Here is a 21,842-nt window from a genome sequence, read left to right as displayed (position 1 = left end):
CAACCATCAGGGTAGTAGAAGGAAGGCCGATGTTGGATATTTGTCCCACAAGGTCGAGTTTGCATCCCAACAGACCTATGAGGTTTCGATTGTCTTGCCCTCAGTCAATTCCACAACAGGTTCGGTTTCAAAAAGCATCAGGGTTAAGCAGGACAGAGACGAAGCGAATAGCTACTCATACTAGCTACCATGCTGCTATTATGCCTGGCGTCGCTCACGCCAATCCTAAATGCCCTTCCACAAGCACCACTACCAGTGTTGTCACGATCATGCGGATTCCCAATACTGTCATCGTTCCCTTGGTTGTTGACATTTTAATTTAATAACAGTCAATCCTTGTCGAAGTCACCCTTGTTTCTATGCGGTGGCTACGATTACGAGTACCTTGATGTCGCCGTGACTGTTGCCTCTAATGCGGTTGTGTGAAACGAAGTTCTACAATCATTCCCCGACAGGGTCCATCTTTTCGCATTCCATGATACGTGCTAAGGCGCTACTCATTGTGCGAGAAGTTTCACATTCCACTCTATAGTCAATTGTCATCGTTTGTGTCCCGATTAATCCGTAGGAGCTGACTCCCCTAAATCGCTGACTAGGGTTAAGGATTCGGTTGAAGTCAACCTGCTGGTGTCCGTTGCCGGTAATCAGGGTCGTTCTAATACTAAGGTTGGTAAGGCACTACGCTCATCCTCTTGTCCATCGTTCTTGCAAGTGGACTGAGTAATACACGGTATCTTTCCAGAGCGTTGCAGAAGTGACCGCACTTCAGGGTCTAAGGCGTCAGTACATTGAGTTCCCGCAAACAAAGAGGAATGAGAAAGATACAGACCAATCATTGACACTGCAACATCCAACCAAGGACGTTCGTACAAGAACCTAACATTCTACCCAGTTCGCTAGGCGTTCAGATGGGTGTTCAGGTAATACTCGATAGCATCGAGAGTCACAAGGATTCAGTGAGAAGTGAAACGATCATGTTCGAGTAGGAGACAATCACTGCTACGACTCCTATAGACTTGTTACGTTTCACATTGATCAAATAACAGAGCAGAAACCCTTTTCACTTGTTAAGCCTCACTGGGACTCACATGCACCCCACATTATTATTATGTGTGCACCCACAATAACCCACAATAATATTGTGATTTGCATGCTCATCTCAATTCCTCCTAACTCATGTTAAATGGTTCCTCAAACTCAGATGTCAAACAAAGAATATCACAAAATAGGGGTCACGAAGCTCTAAGGTAACACCACACTATCAATCACTTAACACATGCAAGTAATACATGAATTCATATTGTTGTGCTAAACATGCAATCGCATGCAATATCTTATATAAGTGTTCACTAGTTATGCTGTGCAATGAGTAAACGAGAGACGAACCTTGCTATCTGGAGCTGAGTGTCATGATCGATTCTTCGAAGGTATTCGGTTATAGTCTGGTTTTATAAAACGTTTTAAAACCTAGTTCACTATAACCAGTGGCTCTGATACCAAACTGTCACACCCCCAAAATACCACATGCGGGAACACCGCGGAATGTGTGACGCATCAGAGTTCGAGCCACCAATCACATTGAACCAATGATAAATATATAAATAAAACATGTCATTAATTACCAATAGTAAATGTCAACCATGAGATTAAATCAAGGAGTTGTGTAGCGGAAGCAGATAGTAAATTGTTTAACAACTGTTTCATAATAAATGTTCAAAACCAATGTGTCTAATATATGTTAATCCATGAGCCTCGATCCATGACCACTCCAGCACTCCCAGATAGCAAGTCCATGTCACGAATTCTAACGACCTGCAAGCATGCAGATAAGTGTGTCAGACGACACTGGTGAGTTCAAAGTTTCGTTAACGCGTTTAGTTACCAGATGTGTGTTTACAATAGTTCAACGTTTTTTTGTTTTGATGTTGTTATTACTCGATTACCGTATGTGGCGACTAGATGTGAATGCCCAACCCCAATGCCTCCATTTAGGCATTGGTCATGAGGTCAAGGTATCAAACAACCTTGAATAGATGTAAGGGGTCTTATATGTACACGATGAGAATGCCCAACCCCAATGCCTCTAACTAGGCATTGGTCATGAAATCCTGGTAATTAGTTCACGCCCGTCCTTTCGGCCCGGTGTGAGGGTGCCAATCCTAATAGCGCTATCAACTAAATACCTCGTTGCTTCTTCAGCAACACGGTAATGTATGGGGTCTTACATGATTTATACTGTGTTTAATAACCAACATCCCAAATAAACAGTTTACCCAGTATTCCCTTCAGAAACGTTTACCAGATGTCCCAAACCACAGGGACGCATGCTTAGAAAAGTGCAGTGAACTCACCTTAGATTGCTCGGTATGTTCCGTTACATTACCCGTTCCAAGTGGTCAACCAAACCCTACCGTGTTTACCAAAGACAATCAGTTACACATAGATCACGTATTCTACGCGCACGACACACAAGTAGCATACAAGTAAAAACACATATCCTTATACGTGCCATAGCTGTTGATCACACAACACATTGATTCATAATATTTATCATAAAGTTGCATGGCAGGTGTATGGAATTCATGTACAAGTAAACCAGGTAGCAGTGCACGTATACTAGCATGTCGCTCAAAACATTTATCATAGCAATCCATACGTACATACACATTTATAGTCTAACAATGTACTCGCTCGGGAGTGCGGCCCAGCTGTATTGTACGGTTGCACAAAATGGTGTAACTGGACGCCGGTGTGTGTGGCCCAGCCCATCTATATTAGGTCCAGCTAGGCTCAAAGCCCAAATGCATAACAAACTCCCAACCAAGTGTGTGGTTTCATTATAAAGTGTGGTCCAGTTTGCTAGCATGTTGCCCATTAATACTTCCCAACCCACATGTGATTGTGCGATCGGGCCTAGAGGGATTCCGTTTAATGTGTGGCCTAATCTGTTGCGGCCCAACAACTGTGTGATCCTTTAATTTGAACGATCATACTAATAAGAGTGTGTGGTTGACCCAGTCAATTCTCATCATCATTTCCGTGATTATCCCTTCCCCCCCCCCCCCCCCCACTAATCTTGTTCATATCGGTTATAAGGTTGAATGGTTATGCATATCCTTTTCTCACAAAAACCAAAGCAATTGCCTTATCATAATGTGTATAAATTCTAATCGTATGGTTTGTTTTGAATCAGATTATCATGTGCTTCATTATAGATTAGTCTACCTTTATTGTTTGCAAATGTCACGTGTCCTTAAATCAGTAATCAACTTATCAACCTAATCATTTAATATACATATTATCTCTACTGACAACCTTATCAAATGTCTACATTGTTTGGTTAAATCATCACATGGCTGCCATTTTCATATTATCATGCATCTATTAGTACATGACATCCTTACTGACACATTATCGTTTGATTAAATAACCCACATGGGCCGCCAATTCAATTTCATGATTAAATCAACCACATGGGCTCAGATGTATGAACATATACACATCAGCAAGTATTCGGTAACAATCATAACATCCTTCTCGCCTATAACATACAAAGGATCCAGATTTACTATGCAATGATTAGTGACATCATAATCTACATGTCGGACTCCTCCCACTCGTACAGATTCACAATATAACATACCTTATTAACCTACAAACATTGCACTAAATAATGTAACACATCTCACATAACCACGTAATCATGAACGTGTAACGATAAACCACAATATAATGCTCCTACATACCTGAATACAAGAACTGACGAGAGGGGAAGAGAGTTTCGCGGATAGATGTTGTCGTGGGGTCTTGATGAGAGCAAAGGAGGAGCTAGGGTTTGAATAAACTTGCAATATGTTGTTACGTTGCAGATAAAAGGAGCCGGCCCAATTCTACTATTCAGTTGGGCTCTATTAAGCCCAAGCATATGTCCGATGCTATTGGGTGTATCCATGTGTTTAGTTTGGGCTCCGGGTGTGCGTGCGTGCGTATGGGCCGATACGGCTAATGTAGGGATTTAAGGTGCGAACATGTGACCCAATATACATGACCCAAATATACTAACATGTTAACTAAACAAGTTATCACACGTTTAAGTTTAACGGAGTTATTAGTGAGAGGTTACGATCGCAAGATTAACGTTACTAACCCTGAAAGTTCGGGCTGTCACATGTAACAACCGTACTACAGTAAAAATTAATCTTGTTACCATGATTAACAACTTTGTAGGCATCAGTGTTTTCTCCAACACCAAATCTTGATAGAATAACAACCTCATCCTCATGAAGTTGTGAGATAAACACAGGTATCAATGGAGCCTTAACACCAGCCTGAATTTTACGACCCTGAACAAAATAAGTGAAATCAGATAGTTTAGAAACAAACAGAAAATATAAAACATACTCACTAGAAAATATAAATAACCCTTTCAAAACAGAAAATATACACAAAACTAAATTACACAAAACACGATACATCTATCAATGATCAATAACCAAACAAACAATATTCATCTTTTTTTCTTTATAACCGTAACCCTAAATTCATCTAACGCTAAAACAAACAAACAAACAGCAAGTCACAACAAACATTTATCAATGATAAATAACCAACCAAACAATATTCATCTCTGTTCCTTTATATCTAACCATAAAGCACATTTCTTTTATAAAATATCTAACAGTATAGCAAAAAACACAAACCTAAATTACACAAAAAACAAAACACGAATCTATATTATACAACCGACTATGAGAAAGAAAACACAAACCCAAAATCATGCGGATTAGATAACAACCTGTGAATAAACCCTAGGACTGTACAAATTGTAATACCTTCTCATCGAGCAGGATGAGGTCCATCCGAAAGGACTGAAGCCATTTCCGGATAATTCGACATTTGAGAGTCCACATATCTTTCGACGGATTCAAATCATCTATGAAACTGAGTGACAAAGATGATGATTCAGCAGCGGATTTCTTCTCGGCTGACATTCTTCGTGTGGAAGCTTTGTAAAACAAAACCCTAAAATCGCCTTTAGGAAGATTAGAGAAGAAAGAGAGAAGAAAATCGCCTTTAGGGAGATTAGAGAAGAAAGAGAGAAGAAATAGAATAGAAAGAGAGAAATGGGGCTGGAACTTTGAATCGAGAAGAGAGAAGAAAGAAAGACTGATACGATGTGCATTAATTGGCAAACAACTCCCCATGCATTTTCAAATTTTACCTCCTAAAAAAATGATTACTTTTTAATTTTAATAACAAATAAAAAACAGATTAATAACATTATATATATATATATATATATATATATATATATATATATATATTAAAATCGGAATTATGATGTCATCGAATCCAATGTGGCATATCTAACAACATGACACATCAACAAAATTAGGTCAGCACCTAGTCTCCTTTTACATATTAGAAGGATGGTTTATTTTGTTTAACGTTTTATTAAGTAAATTATATATTTTATATATGTCTTATAAAAGTACCTTAAAATTGACATTGTAGCCATACATATCTATAAAACTTTTACTAGTTATCATCAACAACTTAACTTAATAGCTCATGTGAATCAAATTATAGTTCAAGGGTTAGGGGCAGATCTATTAAGGGCTAAGGGAATGCTTGGGATACCACTTAGCTTTTTTGTGAAATGTGAAATACCTGTGAATATACCATAAGAAAGTTCTTCGTTTTATGAATGTACGGTAAAAAATTCTTCTATTTATGAATGTATATAAAAAATTGAGATACGCATGAATTCTACTATATATTGTAACTAGATGTAAAGCCTGTGTAAAAACACGCATGGTTTATAGAAAATATACATACCACATTTTATTAAACAACGAATAACTATACATTTTTAAAGGTTTAATTAAAAATAGATTATCAAAAAAGGGAACATCTTTTAAATAACAAATAAATAACAAACATGTTTAATCGTTTTAAAACAATAAACCGAAACCTAAATACAATCGAGCACACATTGTTCAATAGAAGAATGTGTAGAAATAGCTTGTATAGATGATTATAGAGACAATGATTCCTAGAACACCAAAAGAGTTCATGTTGCATATTCTCCAATTGGCAATGCTGTTTAAATGAACAACAAAAGTTAGAAATATAATAACACCCCTGCATTATGTATAAGGTAGCAAACCTGAATATAGGAGAAGTAAATATCCTTTAATTTGATTTAAACCGCCTTGTGTTTGTGACAACTCGTATTCTGCAGTCCTTTATACTTTGCTTTATGATGTAATTCACGTGTACGATATGTGGAATGGTTATTACGTTTGATGTTAATTTATTAGTTGAGTTGTGTTTATGTATGTTGTGATTAGTATACCGTTAATCTGGTCCATAAACCTCTGAGTCGCACACTACGCCTAAGACCGCACACTCCTGCACCGTTGAGGTTTTGGGATCGGCCCAAACACCTATCATTTGATGGTCGCAACACACGGCCCAAACGTAGCCCCAAAGCTGGGCCGGTCCATAATGCATGCACATACACACACAAGGGTCTTGTGTAATTCTCATAACTTACCAACACACAAAACATACAAACCCTAGCTTCCTCCTTCCTCTTGATCGACGGCAACACTCCCTCTCTCTCGGAGCTCACTCGTTTCAAGTTTTCTCATATGCATCTTATATTCCGGTTAGTGTGTTATCCCTCTACTACGTGAGTTCTTCGTTATACTTGACGGTGTTGCTACATGATGTTGTATGTGAATGTTTATGATTAAGGTTGTATGATAACAGAGTTTTAATGTATTACTTGTGTTAACTAACTAATAAATCTGATTTGGAAGTGTGCTTGATATAAATCGTTAACATAGGGGTTTGCGCAATAGGAAATTGATGGCCAAATGTGATGGTTAAACTGTTGGTATGAACTCGGAACATGCATACTGTTAAATTGTTAGATTGTGTGATTCGGATTAGGTTTGAATGTTGGTTATGACGATAATTGCTTGATAATTGATGATGAGTGTTCTTGAAAATTGATGATTCGGGTTGCTTAGGGTTGTAAAGAGGAAACAGTTACAAAATTATGTTAGAACCTAGAAGTTAGGACGGTTACAAACTGACCAAGTGATCACTCGGTCAACCGTACAGTAGAGGGTACCACTCGTACACTTGGATCACACACTCTGTTGGGTCGGATTATATTTTGGGTCGCACAAGGGAACAAGTTGCACACTCTCGCCTTGGTCGCACACTCACATGGAGCCGCATACTCCCTTGGACTTGTTGTGCACATGGGCTCTAAGCATAGCTGGGCCGAACATAATTGGACTGAGTCGCACAACCCGAACCCAATCGCACACTCTGTTGGGCCGCACTTAGGTATTGGGCCACATACACGGGTTTAGTCGTAAACTGGGCTGCACCTTCGTAATGGGTTCGCACACTTCCTAGCGGGGCTAAGGGTGATGGACCACACACTACCTTGTTGTGAAACATGAACTTGGGATGTAAATTGTATATGACCTGAATATCTGTTATGACTTGTGAATTGATATGTACTTTACTTGTTCGCTACTTGAGTTATGTGTATCTGAAATATGTGGTTTATGTGTACACGAAACTGATTGTTATCGGTAACCATGTTAGGACGTGGTTGATCAACCGTTGAACGCGTAACTTAAATTTACCGAGCAATCTATGGTGAGTTCACTACTCTTTTAGCATGCGTCCCGGTGGGTGGGATAAACAAACGGGTATTCATGAGAGGAATACGTCTTTTCTAGGTTAAACGGGGATGTTGGATAATACACTCACACCTATCACTTTAAGTCCCATCTTACTACCGAACTAGTTACCTGAGAGGTAACGGAGTATTAGTTGATAGCTCTATTAGGCTTGGCAACCTCACACCGTACCTGATAGGACGGGCGTGAACTAATGACCTTAAACTCATGACCAATGTTTGATAGGGCATTAGGGACGGGCAAACAAACTGACGCCATCTTGCGGTACTCGTGTTATTATCAACATGTTTTCAAACTAAACAATTGGCAACTAACGTTTTTACAAAACTGTGAACTCGCTAGCGTTATGCTGATACACTTGTCTGCATGCTTGCAGGTCGTTAGATTCTTGGATATTGAACTTGCTGTCTGGGATTGCTGGAGTGGTCATGGGTCGAGAAACTTGGAAACACGCGACAAGTTTATTGGTTTTCATACATTTAGATTTTGAACACTTGAACAATGATTTACATTATGCTTCCCCTGAACATGTTGGGTTTTTAAGTTATGTTTTGAAATACAATATCTTAATAAATGGGAATTTTTATATAATATTTCGTTATTAGTTCAATGTGATTAGTGCCTGGATCCTGGTACGTCACACGCCTCGCGGGGTTTCCACATGTGGTGTTTTGTGGGTGTGACAGTGTTAGTGATTCTCATCTCCGGCTAAAAAATCTCAACCTGTTCAGATTGAGATTTTTGAGCCGGAGATGAGAAGCACTAACATAAAGCGGCTTAAAAGAAAATTAAAGGATTTTTACTTCCCCTATATTCAGGTTTGCTGCCTTATACATAATGCAGGGGTGTTAAGTACCTTGATGCAACTTGCACTGTTTGATCCAACCTACGATATTAAACTTCCCCCGGGGGATAGCTCAAGCTCTTTAAGTAAAATAGAAAAGAATCAAACTTATAAAAAAGATAAGAGAACAAATACTTGTTAAAAAATTAACTTTATTAAACTTTAATGAACGTATGATAACTCCATTAAAGTTTGGGGTTGAAACGTAAATCGTTTATAGAAAAAAATTATTACTAAACTCCGGTATAATAAATATATTAAGAATCATAGGCATATGTAAATCGTTTAGCTCAATTTATAACTTTATTAAAGTTTAGGGTTAGAAATGTAAATTAAAAAAACGAAATAATATTTTAGCTCTATAATTATAAATTAAAGTCAAAATGACCAAATAAATATTTACTACCGTTTACAATTTGTTTTGTTAGTATATAGAGTATACTAGGTTATAACCTCGGGTATTACACGGGGTTAAATAAATAAATTTTATATACTAAAGAATAAAACAATATATCTTTAAAACCTCATTTTATTATACGGGTTGAATAAATATAATTTTATATATTAAATAACAAAAAATTATATCTATAAGAACCATATTGTACAGGTTGAATAAATATAGATTTATATACAAAATAAAAAGTTATATCTTTAAAACCACGTGTATTACACGGGTTAAATAAATGTAATATTGTTTATCAAATAATAAAATAATACATCTTTAAAAAACCTCATTTATTACACGGGTTGAATAAATATAATTTTATATACCAAACAATACAAAAAATCTACATCTTTAAAAATATGCGCATTACACAGTTTGAATAAATGTAATTTTCTGTACTAAATAATAAAAAATATATATCCTTAAAAACCCCCGTATATTGTACGAATTGAGTAAATCTAATTTTTTATATCAAATAATAAAAAAGTTATATCTTAAAAAACCTCATGTGTTACATGGGTCGAGTAAATGTAATTTTATACAGTGAAAATAAAAATATTTAATATATTAATACAAAGTTTGGTTTTCGTGATAAAAATAGATTATTCTGTTGTTGCAAAATTTGTTAACGAAGTCTCAATAAATTTAACCCTTTATTTAAAACTCTGTAAATGTATAAATGATAAATAATATTAGTTAATTTTATTTTAAGTTTCATAAGATTTATTTTATATCAAACTAAACAAAACGTTCAATATAATTAATTCAAATAAATAATATTATAAATGAGAAGGAGATTAAACTAAATAATAATTATTCATAAGATATTAAACTAATAATATTTAGTAGGAGAGTTATCTATAATATAAGATATTAAATTAAATAATATTTTGTAGGAGGATTATCTATAATTAATTAGAAGAGATTAAATTAAAATAATAATTATCTACAAGAGATGGTCTAATATGATGACAAGTGTCCCTAAAGTGGTTTCTTTTATTATAGTAGTTAGATTACATTACTTTTTTTAGCAGCAATATATTAGATTACTATGAGAGAATCTCGTGTATTATACGTGGTGGTGAATAGAATAAATATTAAAGACTTAATAATTTGTTAATGTGGGGCTAATTCACTTGGGAGAGACTCTTATCTAGGGGTGCAAACGAGCCGACCCGAGCTCAAGCTCGTTTAACATATGAAAGCTCGAGCTCAAGCTTGGCTCGATTCGAGCTTTATTTTTAAAGCTCGAGCTCGGCTCGAAGGTAATTTTTCAAGCTCGAGCTCGGCTCAGGCTCCACTCGTTTAGTATTCATTAATTAATTTCTCTTAATTATAATTATTATTATTATTATTATACATAAGATTTAGTTATTTTTTTATATTTATATAAATGGTAATTATTATTATATAAATATATGCTTAAAAAATTAATAAAAATTATATAAACAGAAAGTTTGTTTAGGCTCGCGAGCCGGCTCGAGCTCGATAAGCGAAGCTCGGGCTCGAGCTCGTTTACTAGATAAGCTTGTTTTTAGGCTCAAACACGAGCTTGTTTAAGCTTGGCTCGTTCGAGCTTTATTTTAAGCCAAGCTCGAGTAGCTCGGCTCGTTTGCACCCCTACTCTTATCTTTCAATAAGAGATCTTAGGTTCAATTCCAAGCAATTAAACTTGGTTTAATTACGAGTCAATAAGCATTGCCATACAAAAAAAACTTAATAATTTATCTTATAATCATCATAGAAAAAACAACTTTATAAAGTTTTATATGTATTTATAGCAACGTTTATAAATAATAAATTTTCTATATTTTTTAGAACAATAATTTCTAAGATAAATATATGATTTGAACCCTTAAAACCTTTTAGTTGTAAGACATACATCCTTACTCGTTAACACCATGATATATATATATATATATATATATATATATATATATATATATATATATATATATATATATATATATATATATATATATATATATGTATATACTAGTCTAAGTATCCGTGTAATACACGGGTGGCTAAACAACAAATAAAATATACTTTGAAACGTAAATTCTTTATTACAGGTTTGTTTCGAATATTATGATGTATTTTAATCTACATAAATGTAAAGTTAGTACCTCAGAATATTATGATAAATGATGCGTAGTGATAATACCCGCGAATATCGCGGTGTTGAACAATGATATGTTTCTTACTTTTTCAAAACAAAGTACGTTGTTATCATATCAATTTGAATTTAAAACATAAAAAAAAAAAATTCATCGTACTACAAATGTAAAAAAAGGGGATCGATGATGTGTATGTAAGAAATATGATTTTCGGATGTTCAATATAAATTGAAAATCTGTTACTCTAACACTTATGGTTGCTGGAGTTTCGTAACAAATAACTTCGAATTCGTTTTAGACCAATTGAAAAAACTATCAGTTGTACATTACTATACTTGTAAATAGATTTTACAATTAGTTGTAAAAATATTAAACATCTAATAATAATTTTATATCCTAAAATAAACAAAACAATAGCTATTAAAATTGTTTGAGTTAAATATATAAAAGTAAAAAATTTGTTACCAAAAATTACCATGAAATTTACTGTTATTTTAATTAATATTTACGGAACATATCTATAAAGTTAACATTTAAGTAAAAAATCATCATTACAAATATATCATATCAAGTTCTGCAAAATCAGCTTACCTTATTCACATGCTTCAAGAAACATCAACGGCGGTTCAAAGAATTGGTAAAGGTAACTTTCGACTTCATCTCCGATCAGTTGTAAGAAGATTGTTACTTTGATTTACCAACTAAATTTATCATCCGTATTACAAACAACTAACGAATTGTGTTTATTTCCGACGATTAATGACGAATTAGACGTGAAATCAGAGTTAGGTTTTTATTAAATTGAAAGTTCTGTATGTTATATGTATTTAAGAAGGAGTATATGTATTGCATGTGTTTGAGTGTATATAATTTCGGTTAATAGTTTGATTTGGTTGATAGATTTTAATGATATTGTTATGAAAAAAATGTTAGTTAATAGTGTGATTTGGTTGATTGAATAGATATGATTATCATTTTAAATTTATGATCCAGAATTTTTTTTTTTTTTTTGAATTGTATTCAAAATAAGATTATATTTAACTCATATTGAAGACTATCAAAGGATAATTTTTGGTAAAAAAATAATTGAAACATTTATTTATTTGTAATATTCTATATAAATATAATGTTCAGATAAAAGTTGCTTTAGTCTTGTTTATATGTATATTGTATATAGTAATTGTATCAGCAAAATGTGTGTGAAAATCTGTTTAAGAGGTTATTTTCTTATTGATATGAACATATATGTATCGATTCAAGTTCAACACTAACTGTTTATAACACATGTTGGTATAATGCAGGTTTAAAAATGAGTCCCTCATGCATTGCAATCTTAGAAGAGTCATCCTCGTTAAAACTTGTATGTATAAAGCTTACAAAATAATATATATAACTTGTATTACAAATTATATAAAACCTAAATTTAACCGCAGGTGCTGCCAATTGATTTTGTTAAGAATGTATATGGAGAATATTGGCAAAGGAAAAAAGTAATGATAAATCATGAAAGTCGTAGAAGTTGGCCAGTTTCTTTAAGAAGTGTAAGTGGGGAATCCATTATAACCGACGGATGGAGTAATGTAGTAAGGGATCTTGAATTGACAAAAAGGACGATATTGCGATTAAGGATAATGGAGGACAAAAGTATGGAAATCAGTTGCTTCGTTGAAAACATATGTGGTGAATCTTTTGTAACATTCAATCGTTACAACATTTTAAAGATAATAGTAAGTATACTATTATTTCTTAATGAATATTATTTTGTCAAACTTGAAATATAAATGATTTACATAAATATATATCAATAAAATGTTACATTACTTTTCAGGTGCTTCCAGAAACTTATGTCACAAAATGTTACTCGTACGTACCAGTGAACGACTGTTATAAGATAAATGCAGCAGGTCATACTTGGAAAGTTGAGACGGAAAAAATCAATGACAATTATGTTTTTACAAAAGGTTGTCCGAAGTTATTTCATGATCTTGGAATAGAAGATGATGATTTACTGTTGTTGACGAAAACTGACAACGACACATTTGAGATAAACATATATCGTAGAGGAGTTGAGTTAGTTCTGAACATCAAAGAAGAAAGTGATGATGAATCTGTGCTGGAAATACCTAAAAACACATACTACAAAAACATTGACTTTGTAAGTATTTTATACTAAATTATAAGAGTTTAGTAAAAATTCCGAATTACTTACGTATGTTATTGTATGACAGGCTTTCTGTGGAGATAATGATTCAATTGATCAGCTTATGTGTGAGGTAATAAACTTCCATTTATGTAGATTAATATACATTAGAATTAGCTTTTGGGATTTTACTAAGTATCATTGTATCATAAACAGATGAATGAAAGTCGTAACAAAGAGGAGGTGAATAAGAACATTGTTGGAGAAGAAGTCTCGAACGTGGAAACAAAGAGTGTGATGAGAGAAGAGATAAACCAACAACCAAAAGAAGATGTAATAATTTGAATCATAATAATACATGAGTAGTACTTTTAATAAGTTTACCCATATTTATTTTTTACTTCTTGGTTATTGATGTCAAACATAAGAAGTTGTCTTAACAGGTTAAGAAAAAAGGAAAACAGATTGAGGGATATTGTAAGGCAGACAACAGTAAGGCGCTGATATGCGGAACAGAAGTGGAAATGCAAACCGTTTCAACCGTTGGAAAAAGAACACGCAGCCGGTTGGTACGTATAACAACGTTTATTTATGATTAACTGAAACAAATTAAAATATATAATACATATTTTATTTTAAACATTATGTGTTTCTGTAATAATTAGGAAAGAGACATTAAAAAGAGATCTGGTAGTGAATTGAAAATATTAGATGTTGCACCAAAACGTGTTGCAAGGAAGAATTCTGTTGATAAAGATGGTAACTATGAATTTACACAGAAGGGAGGTAACAGAATGGTATGTTTTTACAATACTAATTGATAAACAGTAAGACTATAACATTTATAAGGCTGATTTAATTGTTAATTATCATATTCATGCAGAGATTGCCTGCTAATGTTGTAAGAATTGGCGGATTCAAAAACAAAGTGCATGTGTTAAAAGTGAGGAACATGAAGGGAAAAACAATCGATATGAATCTTAGGCGGCAAAAGAATGGAGATGATGTGAGGTATGCAATCGAAGGTTGGCCAATGTTCATGAAAGACAATGGGCTTCGTTTGGGTGACACAATGCATTTCAAATTCGTAAGCACAGGAAATCTGCTGATCTTATCAGACGTGGATGAAGTTACTGCAGGTTGAAAGGTAAATTTATAAGCTAATGATGAAGGTTTTTGCGTACTCGAAATCAGGACTATTTTATGCTACTTATGTTATGTTTACTTTTGTTTTGGACATGTAATCAGTGGTTATGATGTTATGTTTACTTTTGTTTTGGACATGTGATCAGTGGTTAACCTTAAAGACAATTAGTGTTATATCATGAACCCAAAAACCATATTTTTTAATGTAAGTAACGTTGGTATCGTCTATAAAAGTTTGTTGATTAAGAATGTGTATGTATATATATTTACATAATAAGTTGTTGTTGTTTATATGTGAATCGGATTCTTTATACAATTTGAAAGTAATTCGTTTGTCAGACGGAGAAAGATTGATTCTTGGAATAAAATTTCTTGTCCCAATATTATTACCAGAAATAACTTTTGCTTCAATAATACGATCACAAAGTGTAACGACTTGTAATCTTGTAATCGACAATTAGTAGTATATCATCGAACCACGTACCATATTTTTGAATGTAATTAACAGTTGCTATAGTGTCTACAAAGTTGTTGAGAATCAATGTTTAAAAAGATATATTTAGAAAGTAAGTTTTGTTTGTTTATATGTGATTCGGATTGCTTATATAAGTTGGAAGTAAAGAGGTACTACAAATGTAATATAACACACGCAAATATATGTTATCTCCTTAATCATTATTATAGGTTCTTTCGGATTGCTAATATTTAAATCATAAATACAGAATTAAAAAAAACATTAATTACAATTATGAAATGACTAAATATTTAAATCTTTTATTTTATAATGATTTGGAAATTGGAAATACGACACTTTAATAAAGTGTTAATATCGATAGTAAATGAAAATAATATCGGTAACATCAACTCATAAATACTAAATAGGTGAGACAACGGTCTCTTCAAACGATGCTACTTTGTATAGTCCTCGAAAGGCCTCAGCGTCTCGTAAGTATTGAAAATCTTTCAGTCCAATTTGTATCTCAAGAATACCACAGCGATCGATCTCAAAAGACCAAGTGTCACCTTTGTTCTCAGCTAATTTGTTACGCCATGAATCAAATGAAATTGAATTTACATTTGTAAAAGACAACACTTCTGACCATCGTTCGTCTTCAAATTTAAATAGCTTCACATTTTTTTTCAGGGGTGTTTCCAAAAATAAACATATGAAGTGTGTTGCGGATTTTGAAAAAACTGCTTTGGCGACCAATAACATCAGTACATTGTGGTATGGAAACCTTCGAGAAAGTTTCAGAATCCACATCAAAAGCAATCGTATACCTTTTAGCAGGCGTCCAATAGTGTGGAGATGGAAAATATAAAACATTATTGCATAAAGTTCCGGAAGACAACCAATATAAACTTGAACCATAATCCGGTCCTTTCAAGAAAGTTAGAGTTTTCCATTCACATGTGTTCCGAGAATACATACGCGGTACAACATCATCCTTACGACGTTGGAGAAGTAATATTTTAACATCGTTAGATGAATCAATATAAATCCCAACTGCATCTTTCTGTAAATCAAAAAAATTTTTAGGTTTCTTATCACACAAATTCAAAAATTTGTTAGTTGCTGGATTCCAAAGAATCAATTCGTTCGGTAACCAATGGATGGAGATCAGTAAAAGACCATATTCAGAAGCAATAATTGTTAGATTTGAAAGACAGGTGTCAACGGGGAAGGAAATAATCTTCCTTGAAGAAATGTCTACCTTTCCACTAATCAAGTTATGAAGAACAATTGATGACTTGGTCAGCGTGATAAGCTTACGATCTCATATTTAGCGGTACGGCGATAGTGAATAATCGCAAACAAATGTGACGACAATTCGTATCGCCATTGTTTGGAAACACATCTTAATCGAGCAACACACTTTGTTGGTAGCCTTGATAGGATTTCGTTAGCAAACATTTCAAATTCAAGACGTTCCATCCTACAAAATATTTCATAAGAAACAATTGATGAGAATTATGTACTCGAATTTGTGAAGTAAGCAACCAAGTTGCATGAATGATATACAAAACATATAACATAGCAAAACTGAATCGTATGAAGATTAATGGCAAATTATAAACAGAACATAATGAAAGATACATAACCAAACCGAAATTCCGAATTGGAGATAATTACCTTTTCTCTCAACACAAATAATCTGACCAACTAAAATGTGCTTTATTTATAATTGCATTGGAAGGTAAACTTTATAATTAATGAGGATATTTTATTTTAAGAATATGATATATAAGATATAATCCATTAATACATTAAATTCATTAAATAAGAAAATAAATGAAAATATTGTCTCCAAAATTAGATAAATGAACCATTCAGAACCATGTAAGTTGGAAATGATGTACCTAATGATAATTTTAATTTCGACATTTAATAGAATAAATAAATAATTGTAACTAATTGTATGTGATTGTGAAATCTCCATATAAACTATATTTTTTAAATTTAAAAAAATTGCTTAAAGTTAAACATAAGAATACAAACTTTTATCTTCTATAATTTGTTTGAAAATAGTTTGTTCTATTTAAGATGCTAGATTAAATAAGGGAAAAAATAATTAATGATAACATATAGCTTATTAATCGTTAATCGATTAAGAAAGTAATTAGTCGTTACTATATTAACATAGTCAATTCCTTGAAAAAAGAATTATAAATGGAATGATATATATCATTATTTTTTGTCCAATTAATTAATATAATATGAAGATGTAACAAATATAAACAAATAATAGAATATTCGTAAGGTAAGTTGTGCTAATTGATAATTTCCCAAAATTAATTAAAAAAAACAGTTGACTTATTTCGGTTAAGTACCCGGGTACTACACGGGTGGCTAAACACCAAGTAAACACATAGAAATACTATACGTTTAAGCGTTAAACTATTATTTCGAAACCAAAATATTAAAAGATTGTTAACCATACGTTTAAGCGTTAAAAAATGTAACAGTCACAATGCCAGTACAATTTTGCACACGTATAGAAAGCCTAATTCTGTTGAATATAATTTAATGCGTAAATACTTCGTTATAGGTTTCTTCGAATATAATAAAAAATTATACAAAGTACGTGAAGTAAGATAAAAAGATGATAAACATAAAAACCTCACAATACATTGAATATCTTTGTATACAACATTCATTGTTTTATTTGTAGGCCTGCCTTCATTGTCAAGTATTAGTAACTTGATTCCATCTCGTCTTGTAACCCTGGATAAAGCTACGTACAATTGACCATGTGTGAAAACTGGTTGTCTTAAGTACAAACCAACCTTAGATAGCGACTGGCCCTGGCTTTTGTTAATCGTCATCGCAAAACATACCGTTATTGGAAATTGCCTCCTTTGAAATGCAAAAGGAATCTTTTTGTCCGAAGGTACCAAATTCATTCTAGGTATGAATGTCCGAGCAGCAATATTTCCACCTGAAATTATCTCAGCTTCAATAACACGGCTGTAAAGTTTTGTCACCTTTAACCTTGTACCGTTACACAAACCATTTCGTTGGTCAATATTTCGCAACAACATTACTGGAACACCAACTTTAAGCACTAACCTATGATTTGGTAAACCAGACACTTTAAGACCATTCAGCACGTCAGGTGAGTATATTTTTTGCTGATCAGCATTGCCATCTTCAGTAGGGCATAGACTGTCAGAACTAAGATACTCTTTTTCTTCACCTGGGAAAACTGCCAACAATCTGTCGTTAACCTCGTGAACAACCTCATTCTTAGGCGCAAGTATAGCTCTGGTACTAAAGTAATTACGATCATTGTAGTTCTCCAAGATTGACGGATAGACAAAATCAATCAGGCTAGAAATTGGATCAGATATGCTGTCAATTAAAAGCTCAGGTGGTATTTCAATTATTGCTTCTCCATCATTGGAACCACCAACATTTCCTTCACCAACGTCCAACAACCATTTTGCAAAATTACTGATCTCTTCAACTTCAGATGATGGTCTTCCAACGGTTAACCTCATGTTTCTAGTTAACGTCAACAACTTACACTTACTCCACAGATAAGACGAACATAATGAGGCATTCACAATTTCGTGTCGTCCACCGTTTGGAACAACAGGTAATATTTGCCTAAAATCACCACCAAATACAACTACCTTTCCTCCAAATACAACATCAGACCTGGATGAATTAGATATATTGAAAATGTCATGCATAGTTCTATCCAAAGCCTCAAATGCATGTTTATGAACCATAGGAGCTTCATCCCATATAATAAGTTTGGTCTGCTATAGTAATTTAGCTACATCATCGTCAGGTTTAATATGACAAACGGAATCCTCATTAAGATTCAAAGGTATATGAAACCTAGAATGCGCCGTTCTTCCTCCCTCCAACAGCAATGATGCAATTCCGCTAGATGCAACGTTTAATACGATCTCACCTTTTGACCTAATTGCAGCAGACAATGTTTTCCATAAAAATGTTTTACCAGTCCCGCCATAACCGTAAACAAAAAATACTCCTCCATTGTCTCCATCAACTGCGTTCATAATTTCTTCATATACTGCACGTTGTTCATCCGTTAACAAATTCACCTGACCTTGATAAACATTTTCTAACTCTGTTCTGTCGTAAGAAAGCTCTTCGTTAATCAATCGGCAGCGAAAGTTATCTAAAGATGAAGTATCCGGGTAAGGCATTGATACAAATCTTCAAATCGATGAATTATTCCGAGTTAAAAACTTCTCAATTTCGCATAAAACATAGTTCTTTAGTTGCTCATCAGGAATTGATAAACCTATGAAAAATCAGAACCACATATAAATTTAATGGTAAATTTTTAGTAACTGTCACAAAAACATAATATGAAATTTATAATTTTACCTGAAACACGATGATACTTTGAGAATCTGTACAGAAAATCATCTGTCATATACTTCCATGTGCTTTCCCAGACTACTTCAGGTCTAGATAAAGTGCTTGACAGTAACATGGTGGCGAATAAATTGCGAATATAACCTGCGCTACCCAATATATTTGCTTCTTTGATGGCCTCAATGTACTCCGAGTCGTCATCCAACAAACCAAGCGCATAGCAAGCATCTCTAAAAGTATCGTACACTCGACCATTAACTGTTTTAATATCATCAAATGATGTTGGTCCTTTAACTTTGTTGAGAAGAATTCTTAAATAGTACGCTTCACCGGTAGACGGAGAAACGGAATGAATTCTTCCAATTGTTTTTCCTTTTATTCTCGGAACCCATATACGCTTGTCAAGCTTCCACACATAAAAACGTGGAAACTGTACATATGTTAGTGTACGTGCAACAGGGTCGTTAGGATCTTGATTATGTTGCATCCAAGACAAAAACATTGATGTCACACCCTCAAAATACCACCTAGGGAGTGTCCCTGATAGGCGTGTGACGTACCAATAACGAGCCACCAATTACATTGAACCCATACAAGTTATAATTAAAATCCCCATTATTAATAAAAACATCTTCAATAAGTTTTATCGAAAACCAATAAGTTCAGCGGAAGCAAATAGTAAACGAAGTTAAACTGTTTCAAAACCAAAGTATAATATCAAGAAATCAGTCACATAAATCCTTCCTGTCGACCCATGACCACTCCAGCTACTCCAGACAGCAAGTTCCCCAAATCCAAGATACCTAACGACCTGCGAGCATGCAACAAGTGTATCAGACAACGCTGGTGAGTTCATAGTTTTACGAAAACGTTGGTTACCAAGTGTTTAGTTAATCCATTGAATTTAGTTCCGAAAGTAATGTTGATAACAATGTTGATAATACCCCAATACAAGACGGCTTCTGATTATTTTGCCCTTTCTCCAATGCTCCTATCAAAGCATTGGTCATGACTAGGTCATTAGTTCAACACCCGTCCTCCCAGGAACGGGGTGAGGTTGCCAAACCTAAGTAGCGCTACTAACTAATACCATGTTACCACCTAGGTAACCAAACAACACGGAGGGACTTTAAAGGTGATAGGAAGAGTATATTATCCAACATTCCTGTTTTTAGCCAAAAGACTTATCCCTCCCAGGAATACCCACTGACTGTCCCAACCACCGGGACGCATGCTCAAGAGATGAACTCACCTTAGTTTTGCTCGGTAAGATTTATTACTTCTACACTTTAAATGTTAAACCCGTGACACGCGACCGAAAGAGTCAAGGTATAGGATGAAATATTCGAGGTGAAGCTTCACGAGGGGGGGGGGGTTTCTCCTGCCGCCGTATGTAGATTTGAGAGAGAGAGATAGGGAGTAGAGTTTGTTATGGTTTTTAAACTAACAGGATTTGATTTAGAGGATGATACGTATTCATGTTCCTATAGGGATAAGGGTTGTTGGGCTGATCTAAACAATAAGGGTGTTGGGGCCGGTGGTTCATTTAGCCGATCATGGGCTCAAGCCCAAATGACAATTAATAATTAAGGGGGTGGGACTTCAACTACAGTGGTTGCCGTAAAGGTAGGGAAAGATGAGTGGGGTTTGTTTTGGTAGATTAAGGATCATGCAAACTCAATACATACTAGCTTACATATACATAGAGGTTTAACATATGGCCCAAATACATAAACACAACATATGGCCCAAATACATAAACACAAGTAAACTGGGCCGAATCACTTATGTGCGGTGGCCCAATTACATAAACATGTAGCGTTTAACAAGTTAACACATAACAAAGGTTCACACTTAACAAGATGTGACGTTTAGGTTTAGATTCAAGCTTAATGGAGTGATGCTAGTTTAGTGCATTAGAGGGGGGATAACTAGAAGTTAAAATCACGAGATAAGGCGTCAGAGTTTGGGTTGTCACATCATCCCCAACTTGAAAGAAATTTCGTCCCGAAATTTGGCAAGTAAGCATTGAGGAGTGAAGTGAGGAAATCAAGATTGCTGCGGATTTTGCTCAGGTGTGACATCATCCCCAACTTGAAAGAAATTTCGTCCCGAAATTCACCAGTTTTGCTTGACTCTGCTTTGTCTTTGGGAAATAGGTGGGGGGGTACTTTAGCTTCATCTGGTCCTCGCGCTCCCACGTGAACTCTGGTCCACGCCTTGAGTTCCAACGAACTCGAACAAGAGGCATTGCATCAACCAATAGGCACCGGGTAGTACAAAGGCCAGCGAGAGGTTTACCATAATTAAGGTAACTGTCGTAGAGTCAAAGATGTGACTCTTGTGGTGCAAGGGTAAAAAGAGGCAAGGTGACGACTCAGTGCAAGAAATATCCTTTAAACGATAAAATAAGAAACCCATTCAAATTAAACCATATAAGTCACTACATCGAATATTCGCAAAAGTTTTAATCACCACGATTGTTTATACGAAATCAACTGAAAGAAAAATAACTAGATAAACGGTTGAAAGGCGAGTCAGTCGTCCACGTCACCATCC

At 34.4% G+C, this 21,842-nt stretch overlaps 1 protein-coding gene across 1 annotated transcript; it reads right to left on the bottom strand.

Moving 5' to 3' along the window:
• Positions 1-15,543: 15,543 nt before the first annotated feature.
• On the bottom strand, positions 15,544-19,108 carry LOC110901307 (ATP-dependent DNA helicase pif1-like). The gene is made up of 4 exons (XM_035982288.1): positions 18,740-19,108; positions 17,547-18,694; positions 16,200-16,362; positions 15,544-15,942 (listed from the first exon to the last, which is right to left on the bottom strand). Exons 1-4 carry the CDS (start codon positions 19,106-19,108, stop codon positions 15,544-15,546), a joined length of 2,079 nt encoding a protein of 692 aa, XP_035838181.1.
• Between the last annotated feature and the right edge of the window lie 2,734 nt (positions 19,109-21,842).

This window comes from Helianthus annuus, chromosome 13 (assembly GCF_002127325.2).
Source record: "Helianthus annuus cultivar XRQ/B chromosome 13, HanXRQr2.0-SUNRISE, whole genome shotgun sequence".
NCBI lineage: Eukaryota > Viridiplantae > Streptophyta > Magnoliopsida > Asterales > Asteraceae > Helianthus > Helianthus annuus.
The sequence above is the reverse complement of the archived record's forward strand: the minus strand, read 5'-3'. Positions and strand labels throughout refer to the sequence as shown.